The sequence below is a fragment of the Eurosta solidaginis genome, chromosome 1, assembly GCF_040869045.1.
Source record: "Eurosta solidaginis isolate ZX-2024a chromosome 1, ASM4086904v1, whole genome shotgun sequence".
Lineage (NCBI taxonomy): Eukaryota > Metazoa > Arthropoda > Insecta > Diptera > Tephritidae > Eurosta > Eurosta solidaginis.
The window spans coordinates 323403508-323423171 of record NC_090319.1 but is presented as its reverse complement, the minus strand read 5'-3'; the positions used below and the strand labels follow the sequence as shown (position 1 = coordinate 323423171).

The following is a 19664-nucleotide window of genomic DNA, read 5'->3' as shown; positions in this document are numbered from 1 at the left end:
AAGTAGGTTCTAAACATTTTCTTATATTTGAATTTTCTAGTTTTTGGAACAGTCTGAAAAGGTAATTTCAATGGAAGAATTTCTGGGTTAGTAGTGATCTTTCCACTCTCTAGCTCACCGGCAAATTAATTCCAGAAACTCTCTGAATATCACAATTCCTGCGACATTTAGTGGAAAATTTTGCTTCCCATGTTACATTGTCACCGAGTTAAAGTTCAGATAGTCATAACGCCATAGTCACAACCATATTTTTAATTATCCATATCAAATTGGCATCAGTTATTGGTGCCTTAACTTAAAAATCCTAAAAATTTCACGAAAATGAAGAAAACGCAAAAATTACAAACATATACCACAAAAAATACGTCTCTTAGTCAACCCGTATCCAAAATAATAAATAAAATCTACAAAAAGTTAATAAATTCTCCAACACTAATATTTTTAAGTTATGGATATGACGAAAAACCAAAAACCAATTGGTTGGCTATGGTATGGTTATGGCTTTAGCGTTGTGGTATGGCACCATTAATCGATTACATTGATTTCCATAAGGTTGGTTCGATCAGCTCTTTTATCTGGTTATGGTTAAGTCACCATTAACTGGCCCTTAAGTCTCACTTAAGTCCAAGAAAGGAGTTTAAACAAAAGTCAGCTGTTTGGTTACTTTTCGTGTATTCACACTTGACTTTTGCGATTTGGTCCACAAAATAATACAACGGCGACGAAGGTTCAAATCCGTCGATTGTCCTACATAGTTTTAGTTATTTTTTTTAGTTAATTTATTGAGTTCCTTTTGAACATTTTTATATATTTTTTTGAAATTTTGCTCTGTTCAATCTTTTTAATTACTCCATATTCTATATAGTTTTTTACTTTTTTATTACATTTAATTTATTATCGATAGTTTTTAAACAAGAAATGAAAGATCAAAAACTGGTTGCAATTGTATTTCACGAGGCTGTGCTAATGTGAAAGATTTCGAGAGACTGTTTTGCGGCGAAAGACCTCTTTCAGAATTACCCAATTAAACCAGAAAATTACGAAAACAATTTTCAAATCAAAAATCAGTAAAATATATTTACCAGTTCAGAAATTTTTTTTAAAAGCAAAGTATTGGAGAAATGCTAATATTTGACCTCTATCAAACAAAGTAATTATTTTAGTTGTCCAATTAAAAATTGTTTTAGGTGGCACACTTTAAAAATGGTGTCCTTAAAAGAAATTCGACTTTTTTTTGGTATTTTTCTATGTAAACTTTGATAAGTTTTTTTTTTTTGCTGTGGCTACACTAGTTATAATAAGTATTAAACTGTAATTTATTCTGAAAATATGTTTTCTCATTTTCTTATATACATGACGATCTTACAAACTGAGTATTCTGTCTGAAACCTCGATTAATTTCGAACGGCTCGGAAAAATCCATCCCAATTCTGACTGAGCTGATGGTGTCGCGCAACATAATCAGCCCAATTCTAAACGAAAATTCCGTGCGAGTTTTTTTCCTTCTCCCATTCCTCGTACTCTAAATAAAAATTCCTTGACAGTTTTTTCACTTATCCCTTTCCTCCTATTCTGAACAATGTTCGAAAAAGAGGAAACCGGTTATGGGAGAAAAGTAGGTATTATGAATGTGAGGGAGAGGGAGATTTCTGTGCCATTTCATAGCAGTTTTTTCACTAGTTAAATTAAAGGGAATGCGTCAAAATAGTTAAAGGAAATTGGTTCTTTTAAGAAAGAACACTTATTTGTACAAATTTGCGCTAAAATATGTATTTACATTCTACCACAATATTCTCACTGTTAATACAACAACAACAGCAACCACAATATTCTTTATTCTAAGTCGAAAAGTATATCATAAGCAACGGAAGAGCTCTTTGTATATTTGATGCAGCCATCGAGAAATTGCGCAAGGATTTTTTAAGAAGGCTTAATTAGATTTTGGCATATGGCGAAAGGCGAACTCAACTCGACGTGGCCGCCAGAAAATTGCTTTGCAGAATGAAAGCAGGTAACTCCTGCGGATTTGTGTTAACCCGCCGTCTTCTTTTTATGCTCCTCTGTTGATGTTGCTGTGGCACCAATTCATTACTCATTTCAGTGTATACCACATGAAATGCAATAATGTGCATTGTTTATACTTTATTTCTTAATTTCAAATAAATTCGCAACAATAATTAAACTTTTCAATTTTTTAAACAAAATAAGAAATGCGCAACGAAATTTCAATTGGCAAAACAGCTGACTTCGAAAATTCGTAATTCCTATTCCCCAATTTTTCTTCTCCCTAGGAGAAAAGAATTGGAGGAATTTTTCCACGGGAATAAAAAAATCCGCGAGAACAAAATTCCGCGAGCATATTTAGAATTGGTCTGAATGTGGCGAATTTTAGCATCACTATGTTGTTAGTATATAAAGGCACAACAACAATAAAGCAAGCTGCCACTCTTGTGTACATGAACAAATCAATCATCATTTACACAGATATCTCACAAACACAAGTAATCATCAGCCGAAGTCGTTATTCACACATATAACCGCATATGGCTATAAGATAACCATAAACTACAAATATACATGTATATAAATTGTAACCAAGCAGGAGATAGGAAAGTTTGAGAAGGTGAAACGTCTAGACCTTAGGAGACGCCTTTGGCGATAAGGTGCTGTCGGATGCGGAAAAATGCGCGAGCGCTTTCTGCCGACAATATATAATGCATCCTACGGTCGACAAAGATAGACGGAGAGCCAATAGACACGCACATAAACACAAATTCAGCGCGTCACCAATCACCATCACCGCTAGAGAGGTTGAGGACGCCATTGGTCGCGCTAAACCATCCAAAGCAGTGGGCCCAGACGGCATAGCCATGCCGATGCTTAAAAACCTAGGGAAAGAGGGTTTCAAATATTTAGCGCATGTCTTCAGCCTGTCCCTCTCCACCTTTGCCATACCCGAGAAATGGAAAATGGCCAAGGTGGTCCCGCTACTAAAGCCTGGGAAACCAGCTAACGTAGGTGAGTCATATCATCCGATATCTCTCCTATCGCCAGTGGCAAAGACGCTTGAAGCGCTAAATGTCATTAGCACCCAGATAAATTGCGGTTTGAATCAATACCCCCACCATAGAACAGTACTCGTAGCGCTAGACCTATCAAAAGCCTTTGATACGGTCAACCATGGCTCATTACTGCAAGACCTGGAAGGGTCTACCCTTCCCCCATGTCTTAAAAGGTGGAGCGCAAATTATCTGGGTGGTCGGCAGGCATCGGTGCAATTCAGAAACGAAACATCAAAACCAAGGAGAATTAAACAAGGGGTGCCACAGAGTGGTGTCCTATCCCCACTTTTGTTTAATTTCTACATATCTAAGCTACCTTCACCACCGGAAGGAGTCACAATCGTTTCCTACGCCGATGACTGCACAATAATGGCCACAGGCCCAGGCCCAGAGATCGATGAGCTATGCAATAAAATAAACGGCTATCTCCCTGATCTCTCCAGTTTTTTCGCTTCGCGAAACCTAACATTGTCACCGACTTAATCTTCCGCGACCTTATTTACAACATGGACGCCCCAAATGTCGACCATATTGAACATCCACGTCGATGGCACTACGCTACCGACTGTCCTACACCCCAAAATCTTGGGTGTGACGTTTGATCAGGATCTACATTTTGGTGCGCACGCAACCGCAATTGTTCCGAGAATTCAGAGCCGTAATAAAATCCTCAAATCCCTTGCTGGCAGTACCTGGGGAAAAGACAAAGAAACGCTCATGACCACATACAAAGCAATTAGCCAGCCGATTACGTGCTACGCGTCACCCAAGCCTAAAAACTACCCACTGGAAGAAACTACAGGCCTGCCAAAATACTGCTCTCAGAATTGCCACGGGCTGTCTTCTTATGTCCCCAGAACACCATCTGCATAATGAGGCGAGAATACTCCCCATCAGGGAGAGAAATGAGATGCTGACCAAACGGTTTCTGTTGAATACCCAGAAACCTGGGCATCCCAACAGACATCTGATTGACGAACCAGTACCGCCTAGGGGCCTAAGGAGTCATCTCCGTAAGCATTTTGAGGAAATACGGCACCTGAGAACCCAGCCGTATAAAGCGAAAAAACACAAGCAGGTCCTTGGTGAACTCCATAGACAGGCGTCGGACCTTTATGTCGGGAATTGCCCGGTGAATCCAGTACTTGAAGAAAAATATCCAGAACTCGCGGAAGAGGAACGCATACTCCCCAGGGAAACGCGTGTCACTCTTGCTCAACTTCGTTCTGGATACTGTAACAGGTTAAACTCTTACCTATCCAGAATCAACCCCGACATACAAAATGTATGTCCCGCTTGCAATGTGTCCCCACATGACACCAACCATCTCTTTAATTGTAATGTGGAACCAACGCCTCTAACACCCCTTTCCTTATGGTCCACCCCTGTTGAAACGGCAAGTTTCCTTGGACTCCCGTTAGAGGATATTGATCACAATTTGTGATCGGTCGCGGCTATTAGGTGGGGCGAGCATTGCTACAACAACAACAACAGGAGAAATATGCGAACGAAGCAACGGAGAGTATAAAAGCAGCGCAAGCTGAGTAATCAGGAATCAGTTTTGATTTAAACACACTATTGGTTTTGAAATACAATTGTGAAGTACTACCTCCAAAGTAATCTAAATAAAGACCAGTTTGTAATACTAAATATTGGAGTGATTTATTCAACAGTTTAGCGATTCGAACGTTAGCAAAAGGTTTCAAATAAGCGGAATTTCCGTAAATTATTTACAATAATTTTGCACAGCTCTATAAGTTTTGCGGGAAAACCAAATTCAGACATCGTGCACTGCATACTGTTAAGAAAATATCACAAAGGAATATTTTCCTTCAACATTCGTTAAGCATTTTTCTTTTTTCATAGGAATTTTTTGCTACTCATTTCACCTGTATATTAGGCCTGACCCCCTAACTGTCTATGTTAACAAAATATACAAGCATATCGTCTATGCCTCTGCAATAAAAACTATCGACAAATAGAAAACCACCCAAATACCACCATGTGACAAACTTGAGATTTCTTAGCTCTGAGCTCAATGCCTCCAGCTCCATCCAGAATAATCATAACTTTCATATTTGAATATCAATTTAGTATAACAATTAAGTTGATCTTGAACTCCAGAATTCACTTATATAAAGCGCCTAGCGAGGAAAAATCAGCAGCATCGTTAAGTTTATACAAACTAAATTTTCTAGTATACATATTTAGGAAAAAAATATTACTTTAATTTATCATAGAAAAAAGTCCTTAAAAAAAAAAAGTTCGACGGTTTCACAGTTGGTCGACAGTTGGTTTTGCAAAGTCATCGACGATATTATAATATTTTTTACTTACAATTAAGAACGCATGGGAATATCACATAGAAGTTCAGTGTACTTGAACGAAAATATAAAGCTTCGGATGCATAGAGCACCATGGTTAGAGCCAAAGAACAGCCGCCCATGCTAACAACTCTGTAAGAAAGCAAACAAACATAGTATTAGTTAGTGTAAGTACTTCTCTACTAGAATGCCACATGTAGATATAAATAAAAGTTCATATGCATGTAAATATATTTATATTTTATAAATTCAATTTATTTATTTCGCAAAATTCTTAGTAAGCACTTGTGTCTACTTTACTTCAAGAAACGAGAGTGAGTGTAAATGAACGTAAAACCTAAAAGCTTACTCTGGAAAATAGTTATCGCGCTTAGCAACAATGTTTATATACATTAATCTAAGAGTATGAATATGTTTACAACATAATATAAAGACATAATGTCACTTGTATGTAAATATAAATATATGCAATTATATATATGTCCTTTGCCTTTGTCGAACTTTCTAGGCCATTCCGCCCCAGCCCTAGTTCCATGAGGATATATTCTAAGCCAACTAGCCCGCTGGGGGTTAATGCAATGAAACTGCAGGCTTAGTAAAATATGCTGAAAAATTTAATTAAACTCAAACCGATATTTTATCAAAAGAAAAATGCAAACAAAATGGGCTTTACACTTTTTGTTTTAGGTTTCATGAAACCAATCCTTCGTTCAGGAGTATCGTGCCGTATATACATGCACTATTTGTGGAATCTAATCTAATATCTAATCTAATTCTAATCTAATATATATTATAAATGGGAAAGTTTGGATGTTAAGATGTTTGGATGTTTAGATGTTTGGATGTTTGGATGTTTGGATGTTTGGATGTTTGGATGTTTGGATGTTTGGATGTTTGTCCAGACGTTTGTCTTTGTGACTCAATAACGCAAGAACGGCTGGACCGATTTGGATGAAATTTTGCACACATATAGCCAATAGTCTAGAAGGATCTACTAGCTATATATTTTTCAAAAGGGGCGTGGTCCCCGCCCCCTAGGAACAGTTATAATTTAATTATTATATTTTTTCGTCTTTGCGACTGAATCACGCCAGAATGGCTACACGGATTTTGATGAAATTTGGGACACAGACAGTAGTCTACTAGCGAAATTTTTTTCGAACATGGAAAGAGGGGTGAGGGTCCCACGACCCTTCGAGAAATTATTTTTCAAAATTTTTACACATTATAACTTTACGTATACTGGCCTTCACCAATATCACAGACTCAAGGGGTCAAATAAGTCGAGGGCTTACAAAGTAAGCAGTGACACCCTCCGCCCGCCCCCCTTTATCTCCCCCTCTGGTGTAAAATCCATAAATTGTTATAACTCAATCTAAATTTTCTCCTAAATCAATAGTTTTTGGTATCTGGTACATACAGAACGAGATCTAGACAATTTTGGAGGAACGATCAGTGGTCCTCTCCTCTACTCCCGCCATCCGCCCTCCATCAATTGTTTTTATTAGCACGCTTTTATTAGCTTTACCTGTATGTGTCTATCTAACTTTTTATTCGCTCCAATGCGCCTGCTGCGTTATTAACATGGTTTTATAATTAGCTTCACCTTATTTGTAATCCTGTAAGGGTCATATCGAGACCCTTCCGGGATCATTTCTGGATGGTTTTCGGGATCGGTCCGGGATTACGCCGGGGTAATTTCGGGACTTTTTCGGGACTATTTCGGGATCATTTTGGGACCCTTCCGGGATCATTTCTGTATAGTTTACGGGATCCGTCCGGGATCCCGTCGGGGTTATTTTGGAACATTTTCGGGACTATTCCGGAATCATTTCGGGACTATTTCGCGATCATTTGGGGACCCTTCCGGCATCATTTCTGGATGGTTTTCGGGATCCATCCGGGATATCGTCGGGGTCATTTGGGGACTTTTTCGGGATCATTTGGGGGCTCTTCCGGCATCATTTCTGGATGGTTTTCGGGATCCGTCCGGGATCTCGTCGGGGTCATTTGGGGACTTTTTCGGGATCATTTTGGGGCTCATCCGGCATCATTTCTGGATGGTTTTCGGGATCCGTCCGGGATCCCGTCGGGGTAATTTCGGGACTTTTTCGCGACTAATACGGGATCATTTGGGAACCCTTTCGGCATCATTTCTGGATGGTTTTCGGGATCCGTCCGGGATCCCGTCGGGGTCATTTCGGGACTTTTTCGCGACTAATACGGGATCATTTGGGAACCCTTTCGGCATCATTTCTGGATGGTTTTCGGGATCCGTCCGGGATCCCGTCGGGGTCATTTCGAGACTTTTTCGCGACTAATACGGGATCATTTGGGAACCCTTTCGGCATCATTTCTGGATGGTTTTCGGGATCCGCCCGGGATCCCATTAGGGTAATTTCGGGACTATTAGGGGATCATTTGGGAACCTTTCCGGCATCATTTCTGGATAATTTTAGGGATCCGTCCGGGATGCCGACGAGGTAATTTCGGGACTATTTCGGGATCATTTGGGATACCTACCGGCATCATTTCTGGATGGTTTTTGGGATTCGTCCGGGATCCCGTCGTGGTCCTTTCGGGACTTTTTTTCGATTAATACGGGATCATTTGCGGACCCTTTCGGCATCATTTCTGGATAGTTGTCGGGATCCCGTCACGGTAATTTCGGGACTATTAGGGGATCATTTGAGGACCTTTCCGGCATCATTTCTGTATTGTTTTCGGAATCCTTTCGGGATCCCGTCAGGGTCATTTTGGGACTTTTTTGGGGCTAATACGGGATCATTTGGGGATCCTCTAGGGGTCGTTTCGTGACTTTTTCTGTTTTATTTCGGGATCATTTGGGGACCCTTCCGGCATAATTTCTTGATGGTTTGCCGGATCCATCAGGGTCAATTCGGGACCATTTTGGGATCATTTGGGGACCCTTCCGAGATCATTTCTGGATCCGTCCGGGATGCCGTAGGAGCCATTTCGGGATTTTTTGTTACTTTTCCGGGATATTTTTTGCACCCTTCCGGGATCATTTCTGGATCTGTGCGGGATCCCATCTGGGTCAATTCCGGACTATTTCGGGATCATTTTGGAATCCTTCCGGAATCATTTCTGTATGGTTTTCTCGATCCGTCGTTGATTCCCTCGGAGCCATTTCGGAACCTTTTCTGGAGTATGTCGGGGTCATTTGGGGACTTTTTCTCGACTAATACGGGATCATTTGCGGACCCTTTCGGCATAATTTCTGGATAGTTTTCGGGATCCTTTCGGGGTCCAGTCAGGGTCATTTCGGGACTTTTTCGGGATCATTTAGAGATGGCTTTCAGGATTCGTCCGGGAACCCGTCAGGGTAATTTCTGAACTTTTCCGAGACTATTTCGGGATACTTTTGGGACCTTCTCAAGATCATTTCTGGATGGATTTTGGGATCAGTCCGGGATGCCGTCAGGGTCATTTTGGTATTAGGTGATCATTTGAGGACCTTTCCGGCATCACTTCTGGATGGTTATCGGTATCCGATCAGGATCCCCTCGGAATCATTGCGGGACTTTTTCGGGATCATTTGGGGTCCCTCCCAAGATCATTTCTGGATGGATTTCGGGATCTGTCCGGGATCCCGTCAGGGTCATTTAGGGGTGCGTTCGAGATCCCGTCAGGGTCATTTCGGGACTTCTTCGGGAATATATCGAGATCATTTCTGGATGGTTTATGGGATCCGTCCATGACCCCTTAAGGATCATTTCGGGACTATTAGGTGATCATTTGAGGACCTTTCCGGCATCACTTCTGGATGATTTTCGGTATCCGTTCGGGATCCCGTCGGAATCAATGCGGGACTTTTACGGAATCATTTGGGATTCCTTCCGGCATCATTTCTGGATGGTTTTCGGGATTTGTCCGGCATCCCGTCGGGGTTATTTCGGGACCTTTTCGGGGCTAATACGGGATCATTTGGGGATCCTCTAGGGGTCTTTTCGTGACTTTTTCTGTATTATTTCGGGATCATTTTGGGACCCTTTCGGCATAATTTCTTGATGGTTTGCCGGATCCATCAGGGTCAATCCGGGACCATTTTGGGATCTTTTGGGGACCCTTCCGAGATCATTTCTGGATCCGTCCGGGATGCCGTAGGAGCCATTTCGGGATTTTTTGTTACTTTTCCGGGATATTTTTTGCACCCTTCCGGGATCATTTCTGGATCTGTGCGGGATCCCATCTGGGTCAATTCCGGACTATTTCGGGATCATTTTGGAATCCTTCCGGAATCATTTCTGTATGGTTTTCGCGATCCATCGTGGATCCCCTCGGAGCCATTTCGGAACTTTTTCTGGAGTTAGTCGGGATAATTTAGGGACCCTTCCTGGATATTTTCTGGATGGTTTCTGAGATCCGTCCGGGAGCCCGTCAGGGTAATTTCGGAACTTTTTCGGGACTATTTCGGGATCAATTTGGTACCCTTCAGGCATCATTTCTGTGTGGTTATCTGTATAAGTCTAGAATCGTGTCGTTGTCATTTCGGGTTTTTTGGGACTACTTCGGGAACTTTTGGAAACACTTCCGGGGCGTTTCTGGATGGTTTTCGGGATCCGTCCGCGATAGCGTCGGGGTAATTTCGTGGCTTTTTCTGGATAATTTCGTTATCATTTTGGGATCCTATCAGGTTATCAGCTCATAAAGTTCTTTTTTTACTCAATTACAAAAATAAAATGCATTAGACAGAAAAAAAATTTTAAACAGATAACTTTATAAGCAGGCTAACGTGAATAGCCCACATATTTCATTTTCTCCTTGCGGACGGGGCCGCGGGTAAAGGCTAGTATATATTATAAATGGCAAAGTTTGGATGTTTGGATGTTTAGATGTTTGGATGTTTGGATGTTTGTCCAGACGTTTGTCTTTGTGACTCAATCACGCAAGAACGGCTGGACTGATTTGGATGAAATTTTGCACACGTATAGCCAATAGTCTAGAAGGATCTACTAGCTATATATATTTTTCAAAAGGGGCGTGGTCTCCGCCGCCTAGGAACAGTTATAATTTAATTATTATATTTTTTCGTCTTTGCGACTGAATCACGCCAGAATGGCTACACGGATTTTGATGAAATTTGGGACACAGACAGTAGTCTACTAGCGAAATTTTTTTCGAACATGGAAAGAGGGGTAGGGGTCCCACGACCCCTTCGAGAAATTATTTTTCAATAATTTTTACACATTATAACTTTACGTATACTGGCCTTCACCAATATCACAGACTCAAGGGGTCAAATAAGTCGAGGGCTTACAAAGTAAGCAGTGGCACTCTCCGGCGCCCCCTTTATCTCCCCCTCTGGTGTAAAATCTATAAACTGTTATAACTCAATATAAATTTTCTCCTAAATCAATAGTTTTTGGTATCTGGTACATACAGAACGAGATCTAGACAATTTTGGAGGAACGATCAGTGGTCCTCTCCTCTACTCCCGCCATCCGCCCTCCATCAATTGTTTTTATTAGCAAGCTTTTATTAGCTTTACCTGTATGTTTCTATATCACTTTTTATTCGCTCCAATGCGCCTGCTGCCTTATTAACATGGTTTTATAATTAGCTTCACCTTATTTGTAATCCCGTAAGGGTCATATCGAGACCCTTCCGGGATCATTTCTGGATGGTTTTCGGGATCGGTCCGGGATTACGCCGGGGTAATTTCGGGACTTTTTCGGGACTATTTCGGGATCATTTTGGGACCCTTCCGGGATCATTTCTGTATAGTTTTCGGGATCCGTCCGGGATCCCGTCGGGGTTATTTTGGGACATTTTCGGGACTATTCCGGAATCATTTCGGGACTATTTCGCGATCATTTGGGGACCCTTCAGGTATCATTTCTGGATGGTTTTCGGGATCCGTCCGGGATCCCGTCGGGGTACTTTCGGGATCATTTGCGTACCTTCGAGAGATAAATTCTTGATGGTTTCCGGGATCATTACGGGATTTTTTCGGGGTTATTTTGGGTCCCGTTAGGCATCATTTCTGGATGGTCCTCGGGATTCATCCGGCATCCCGTCGGGGTCATTTCGGGACTTTTTCGCGACTAATACGGGATCATTCGGCATCATTTCTGGATGGTTTTCGGGATCCGTCCGGGATATCGTCGGGGTCATTTGGGGACTTTTTCGGGACCATTTGGGGGCTCTTCCGGCATCATTTCTGGATGGTTGTCGGGATCCGTCCGGGATCTCGTCGGGGTCATTTGGGGACTTTTGCGGGATCATTTGGGGGCTCTTCCGGCATCATTTCTGGATGGTTTTCGGGATCCGTCCGGGATCTCGTCGGGGTCATTTGGGGATTTTTTCGGGATCATTTGGGGGCTCTTCCGGCATCTTTTCTGGATGGTTTTCGGCCCCCGTCCGGGATCACGTCGGGGTCATTTCGGGACTTTTCGCGGCTAATACGGGATCATTTGGGAACCCTTTCGGCATCATTTCTGGATGGTTTTCGGCCCCCGTCCGGGATCACGTCGGGGTCATTTCTTTTCGCGGCTAATACGGGATCATTTGGGAACCCTTTCGGCATCATTTCTGGATGGTTTTCGGGATCCGACGTGGATCCCGTCGGGGTCATTTTGGGACTTTTTCGCGACTAATACGGGATCATTTGGGAACCCTTTCGCCATCATTTCTGGATGGTTTTCGGGATCCGTCCGGGATCCCATCATGGTAATTTCAGGACTATTAGGGGATCATTTGGGAACCTTTCCGGCATCATTTCTGGATAATTTTCGGGATCCGTCCGGGATGCCGACGAGGTCATTTCGGGACTATTTCGAGATCATTTGGGATACCTACCGGCATCATTTCTGGATGGTTTTTGGGAATCGTCCGGGATCCCGTCACTGTCATTTCGGGACTATTAGGGGATCATTTGAGGACCTTTCCGGCATCATTTCTGGATTGTTTTCGGAATCCTTTCGAGATCCCGTCAGGGTCATTTTGGGACTTTTTCGGGGCTAATATAGGATCATTTGGGGATCCTCTAGGGGTCGTTTCGTGACTTTTTCTGTTTTATTTCGGGATCATTTGGGAACCCTTCTGGCATAATTTCTTGATGGTTTGCCGGATCCATCAGGGTCATTTCGGGACCATTTTGGGATCATTCGGGGACCCTTCCGAGATCATGGATCCGTCCGGGATGCCGTAGGAGCCATTTCGGAATTTTTTGTTACTTTTCCGGGATAGTTTTTGGACCCTTCCGGGATCATTTTTGGATCTGTGCGGGATCCCATCTGGGTCATTTCCGGACTATTTCGGGATCATTTTGGGATCCTTCCGGAATCATTTCTGTATGGTTTTCGCGATCCGTCGTGGATCCCCTCGGAGCCATTTCGGAACTTTTTCTGGAGTATGTGGGGATAATTTAGGGACCCTTCCAGGATATTTTCTGGATGGTTTTTGAGATCCGCCCGGGAGCCCGTCAGGGTCATTTCGGAACCTTTTCGGGATCATTTTGGAACACCTTCAGGGATCATTTCTGTGTGGTTCTCTGGATACGTCTAGAATCGTGTCGCTGTCATTTCGGGTTTTTTTGGGACTATTCGGGGAACTTTTGGAGACCCTTTCGGGGCATTTCTGGATGGTTTTCGGGACGCGTCCGCGATAGCGTGGGGGTCATTTCGTAGCTTTTTGTGGATAATTTCGGGATCATTTGGGATCCTATCAGGTTATCAGCTCATTTAGTTCTTTTTTTTACTCAATTACAAAAATAAAATGCATTAGACAGAAAACAAAATTTTAAACAGATAATAAGCAGGCTAACGCGAATAGCCCATATATTTAAATTTCTCTTTGCGGACGGGGCCGCGGGTAAAGGCTAGTATATTATAAATGGCAAAGTTTGGATGTTTGGATGTTTGTCCAGACGTTTGTCTTTGTGACTCAATCACGCAAGAACGGCTGGACCGATTTGGATGAAATTTTGCACACATATAGCCAATAGTCCAGAAGGATCTACTAGCTATATATTTTTCAAAAGGGGCGTGGTCCCCGCCCCCTAGGAACAGTTATTATTTAATTATTATATTTTTTCGTCTTTGCGACTGAATCACGTCAGAATGGCTACACGGATTTTGATGAAATTTGGGACACAGACAATAGTTTACTAGCGAAATTTTGTTCGAACATGGAAAGAGGTATGGGGGTCCCACGACCCCTTCGAGCAATTACTTTTTAATAATTTTTACGCATTATAACTTTACGTATACTGGCCTTCACCAATATCACAGACTCAAGGGGTCAAATAAGTCGAGGGCTTACAAAGTAAGCAGTGACACCCTCCGCCCCTCCCCCCTATATCTCCCCCTCTGGTGTAAAATCTATAAATTGTTATAACTCAATATAACTTTTCTCCTAAATCAATAGTTTTTGGTATCTGGCACATACAGATCGAGATCTAGACAATTTTGGAGGAACGATCAGTGGTCCTCTCCTTCTACTCCCGCCATCCGCCCTCCTTCAATTGTTTTTATTAGCACGCTTTTATTAGCTTTACCTGTATGTTTCTATGTAACTTTTCATTCGCTCCAATGCGCCTGCTGCCTTATTAAAATGGCTTTATAATTAGCTTCACCTTATTTGTAATCCCGTGAGGGTCATATCGAGACCCTTCCGGGATCATTTCTGGATGGTTTTCGGGATCAGTCCGGGATCCCGCCGGGGTAATTTCGGGACTATTTTGGGACCCTTCCGGGATCATTTCTGTATAGTTTTCGGGATCCTTCCGGGATCCCGTCGGGGTTATTTTGGGACATTTTCGGGACTATTCCGGAATCATTTCGGGACTATTTCGCGATCATTTGGGGACCCTTCCGGCATCATTTCTGGATGGTTTTCGGGATCCGTCCGGGATCCCGTCGGGGTACTTTCGGGATCATTTGCGTACCTTCGAGAGATAAATTCTTGATAGTTTCCGGGATCATTACGGGACTTTTTCGTGGTTATTTTGGGTCCCTTTAGGCATCATTTCTGGATGGTCTTCGGGATTCGTCCGGCATCCCGTCGGGTTCATTTCGGGACTTTTTCGCGACTAATACGGGATCATTTGGGGATCCTTTCGGCATCATTTCTGGATGGTTTTCGGGATCCGTCCGGGATCTCGTCGGGGTAATTTGGGGACTTTTTCGGGATCATTTGGGGGCTCTTCCTGCATCATTTCTGGATGGTTTTCGGGATCCGTCTGGGATCTCGTCGGGGTCATTTGGTGACTTTTTCGGGATCATTTGGGGGCTCTTCCGGCATCATTTCTGGTTGGTGTTCTGGATCCGTTCGGGATCCTGCCGGGGTCATTTCGGGGTTTTTTCGCGACTAATACGGGATCATTTGGGAACCCTTTCGGCATCATTTCTGAATGGTTTTCGGGATCCGTCCGAGATACCGTCGGGGTCATTTCGGGACATTTTCGCGACTAATACGGGATCATTTGGGAACACTTTCGGCATCATTTCTGGATGGTTGTCGTGATCCGCCCGGGATCCCATCAGGGTAATTTCGGGACTGTTAGGGGATCATTTGGGGACCTTTCCGGCATCATTTCTGGATAATTTTCGGGATCCGTCCGGGATGCCGACGAAGTCATTTCGGGACTATTTCGGGATCATTTGGGTTACCTACCGGCATCATTTCTGGATGGTTTTTGGGATTCTTCCGGCATCCCGTCGGGGTCATTTCGGGACTTTTTCTCCACTAATACGGGATCCCTTCGGGGCCCTTTCGGTATCATTTCTGGATAGTTGTCGGGATCCGTTCGGGATCCCGTCAGGGTCTTTTCGGAACTATTAGGGGATCATTTAAGGACCTTTCCGGCATCATTTCTGGATAGTTTTCGGGGCCTTTCGGGGTCCCATCAGGGTCATTTCGGGACTTTTTCGGCATCATTTAAGATTGGTTTTCAGGTTTCGTCCGGGATCCCGTCAGGGTAATTTCTGGACTTTTCCGAGACTATTTCGGGATCATTTTGGGACCTTCTCAAGATCATTTCTGGATGGATTTCGGGATCTGTCCGGGAGGCCGTCAGGGTCATTTTGGGACTATTAGGTGATCATTTGAGGCCCTTTCCGGCATCACTTCTGGATGGTTTTTGGGATTCGTCCGGCATCCCGTCGGGGTCATTTCGGGACTTTTTCTCGACTAATACGGGATTATTTGCGGGCCCTTTCGGTATCATTTCTGGATAGTTGTCGGGATCCGTTCGGGATCCCGTCAGGGTCTTTTCGGAACTATTAGGAGATCATTTGAGGACCTTTCCGGCATTATTTAAGATTGGTTTTCAGGATTCGTCCGGGATCCCGTCAGGGTAATTTCTGGACTTTTCCGAGACTATTTCGGGATCATTTTGGGACCTTCCCTAGATCATTTCTGGATGCATTTCGGAATCAGTCCGGGATGCCGTCAGTGTCATTTTGGGACTATTAGGTGATCATTTGAGGACCATTCCGGCATCACTTCTGGATGGTTTTCGGTATCCGTTCAGGATCCCGTCGGAATCATTACGGGACTTTTTCGGGATCATTTGGGGTCCCTCCCAAAATCATTTCTGGATGGATTTCGGGACCTGTCCGGGATCCCGTCAGGGTCATTTAGGGATGCTTTCGAGAACCCGTCAGGGTCATTTCGGGACTTCTTCGGGACTATATCGGGATCATTTCTGGATGGTTTACGGGATCCGTCCAGGATCCCTTAAGGGTCATTTCGGGACTATTAGGTGATCATTTGAGGACCTTTCCGGCATCACTTCTGGATGATTTTCGGTATCCGTTCGGGATCCCGTCGGAATCATTGCGGTACTTTTTCGGAATCATTTGGGATCCCTTCCGCCATCATTTCTGGATGGATTTCGGGATTTGTCCGGGATCCCGTCGGGGTTATTTCGGGACCTTTTCGGGGCTAATACGGGATCATTTGGGGATCCTCTTGGGGTCGTTTCGTGACATTTTCTGTATTATTTCGGGATCATTTTGGGACCCTTCCGGCATAATTTCTTGATGGTTTGCCGGATCCATCAGGGTCATTTCGGGATCATTTGGGGACCCTTCCGAATTCATTTCTGGATCCGTCCGCGATGCCGTAGGAGCCATTTCGGGATTTTTTGTTACTTTTCCGGGATAGTTTTTGGATCCTTCCGGAATCATTTCTGGATCTCTGCGGGATCCCATCTGGGTCATTTCCGGACTATTTCGGGACCATTTTGGGATCCTTCCGGAAACATTTCTGTATCGTTTTCGCGATCCGTCGTGGATCCCCTCGGAGCCATTTCGGAACTTTTTCTGGAGTATGTCGGAGTCGTTTGGGGACTTTTTCGGGATCATTTGTGGTACCTACCGGCATCATTTCTGGATGGTTTTCGGTATCTGTCCGGGATCTCGTCGGGGTCATTTGGATACCTTTTCGGGGTCATTTGGGGGCTCTTCCGGCATAATTTCTGGATGGTTTTCGGGATCCGTCCGGGATTCCGTCGGGGTCATTTCGGGACTTTTATACGACTAATACGGGATCATTTGGGAACCCTTTCGGCATCATTTCTGGATGGTTTTCGGGATCCGTCCGGGATCACATCAGGGTAATTTCGGGACTATTAGGGGATAATTTGGGGACCTTTCCGGCATCATTTCTGGATAATTTTCGGGATCCGTCCGGGATGCCGACGAGGCCATTTCGGGACTATTTCAGGATCATTTGGGATACCTACCGGCATCATTTCTGGATGGTTTTTGGGATTCATCCGGGATCCCGTCGGGGTCATTTCGGGACTTTTTCTCGACTAATACGGGATCATTTGCGGACCCTTTCGGCATCATTTCTGGATAGTTGTCGGAATCCGTTCGGGATCCCGTCACGGTCATTTCGGGACTATTAGGGGATCATTTGAGGACCTTCCGGAATCATTTCTGGATAGTTTTCGGAATCCTTTCGGGATCCCGTCAGGGTCATTTCGGGACTTTTTCGGGATCATTTAAGGATGGCTTTCAGGATTCGTCCGGGAACCCGTCAGGGTAATTTCTGGACTTTTCCGAGACTATTTCGGGATAATTTTGGGAGCTTCCCAAGATCATTTCTGGATGGATTTCGGAATCTGTCCGGGATGCCGTCAGGGTCATTTTGGGACTATTAGGTGATCATTTGAGGACCTTTCCGGCATCACTTCTGGATGGTTTTCGGTATCCGTTCAGGATCCCGTCGGAATAAGTGCGGGACTTTTTCGGGATAATTTGGGGTCCCTTCCGGAATCATTTCTGGATGGTTTACGGGATCCGTCCAGGACCCCTTAATGGTGATTTCGGGACTATTAGGTGATCATTTGAGGACCTTTCCGGCATCACTTTCGGAATCATCTGGGATCCCTTCCGGCATCATTTCTGGATGGTTTTCGGGATTTGTCCGGGATCCCGTCGGGGTTATTTCGGGACCTTTTCGGGGCTAATAAGGAATCATTTAGGGATCCTCTAGGGGTCGTTTCGTGACTTTTTCTGTATTATTTCGGGATCATTTGAGGACCCTTCCGGCATAATTTCTTGATGGATTGCCTGTTCCATCAGGGTCATTTCGGGACCATTTTGGGATCATTTGGGGACCCTTCCGAGATCATTTCTGGATTCGTCCGGGATGCTGTAGGAGCCATTTCGGGATTTTTTGTTACTTTTCCGGGATAGTTTTTGGACCCTTCCGGGATCATTTCTGTATCTGTGCGGGATCCCATCTGGGTCATTTCCGGACTATTTCGGGATCATTTTGGGATCCTTCCGGAATCATTTCTGTATGGTTTTCGCGATCCGTCGTGGATCCCCTCGGAGCCATTTCGGAACTTTTTCTGGAGTATGTCGGGATAATTTAGGGGCCCTTCCTGGATATTTTCTGGATGGTTTTTGAGATCCGCCCGGGAGCCCGTTAGGGTCATTTCGGAACCTTTTCGGGATCATTTTGGAACACCTTCAGGGATCATTTCTGTGTGGTTCTCTGGATACGTCTAGAATCGTGTCGTTGTCATTTCGGTTTTTTTTGGGACTATTCCGGGAACTTTTGGAGACTCTTCAGGGGCATTTCTGGATGGTGTTCGGGATCCGTCCGCGATAGCGTGGGGGTCATTTCATAGCTATTTCTGGATAATTTCGGGATCATTTGGGATCCAATCAGGTTATCAGCTCATTTAGTTCTTTTTTTACTCAATTACAAAAATAAATGCATTAGACAGAAAACAAAATTTTAAACAGATAACTTGATAAGCAGGCTAACGCGAATAGCCCATATATTTAAATTTCTCCTTGCGGACGGGGCCGCGGGTAAAGGCTAGTAAATTTTATAAATGGGCTACGAATTAGAGGTTTACGCTGATCACCTTATTGGCGGCACCGTGCCGGCATGCTCTGTCGTGTTTACTATAAATAACATGACTTTCTTATTTACAAAAGTAATATTTAGGAAAGATTTTTTTTTTTTTTTTTTTACTTAGGGAAATCGACGTTTTGGCCATTTCGGACCTCCCACTTCAACCAGTTCTATTAACTGGAGTGATCCAGGGACTTTGCCTGGACCAATTGTTGGTATTTCAATTTCTCTCGGATCGATACAAAAATTTCATCTAACGAGTAGCTCATTGCCGAGAGACTTTCCTTCATTCACTAACTCCGGGGAGACTTCAAACCCAAGCCCGGTTCTAGAGACTGGTACTGCTGCGTCTGCCGAAAAAGAATACAAATACTTAAAACTGTCCCACTTTTATCTGTACGTCTCGTGGAAAGTGTAACTTCACGGAAGGAGATGTTCTGAGCTAAGTCCTAATCCTCGTCGTCGACGCGACAGTCATAATTCTAATGGCACAGTTTTAACTAACGCCGGCCTATTGTTTATCGCTCCAAAGGGCGCCTGCAGTTCTATCGGCTGTTTTTACGAGCTACAATTTCCGAAGTTCGAAAAGTAGCTATTCCGACCACCAGTCGCGACCGCGCCACCTGGCCCACACACCGTACGCCAGCACAGAACCTATAGAACCAAGCCCACGATGCCGTCCTCGAAATCATACCGTGTCTAAGCGGATATCATTACGTAACTCATGAATGAAAATCGTATAATCCTCGGCGTCTCTACATAATTTCAATTTCAGTGGGCGCTGTACTTCTTTATGCTAAAACTGAACAGTACCCTGGATACAATTTTTAAAAATTTGCAAACGTTTGTGTTCGAAAACTGAATTCAATAGTCTTCGTGAACGATAATTTAAATTGAAAGTTGACCAATTTTAAGTTGAAGGATGTTAATT

At 43.8% G+C, this 19664-nt stretch overlaps 1 protein-coding gene across 3 annotated transcripts in view; it reads right to left on the bottom strand.

Annotated features, from left to right (window-relative positions):
* The window catches only part of LOC137237788 (uncharacterized), a 49960-nt gene that overhangs the window by 6073 nt on the left and 24223 nt on the right, over positions 1 to 19664 (bottom strand). For all 3 annotated transcript variants that reach the window (XM_067761966.1, XM_067761967.1, XM_067761968.1), the window contains exon 4: positions 5400 to 5518. In XM_067761966.1, the coding sequence (XP_067618067.1) occupies positions 5400 to 5518 (119 nt within the window). The remainder of the gene's footprint in view (positions 1 to 5399; positions 5519 to 19664) is intronic.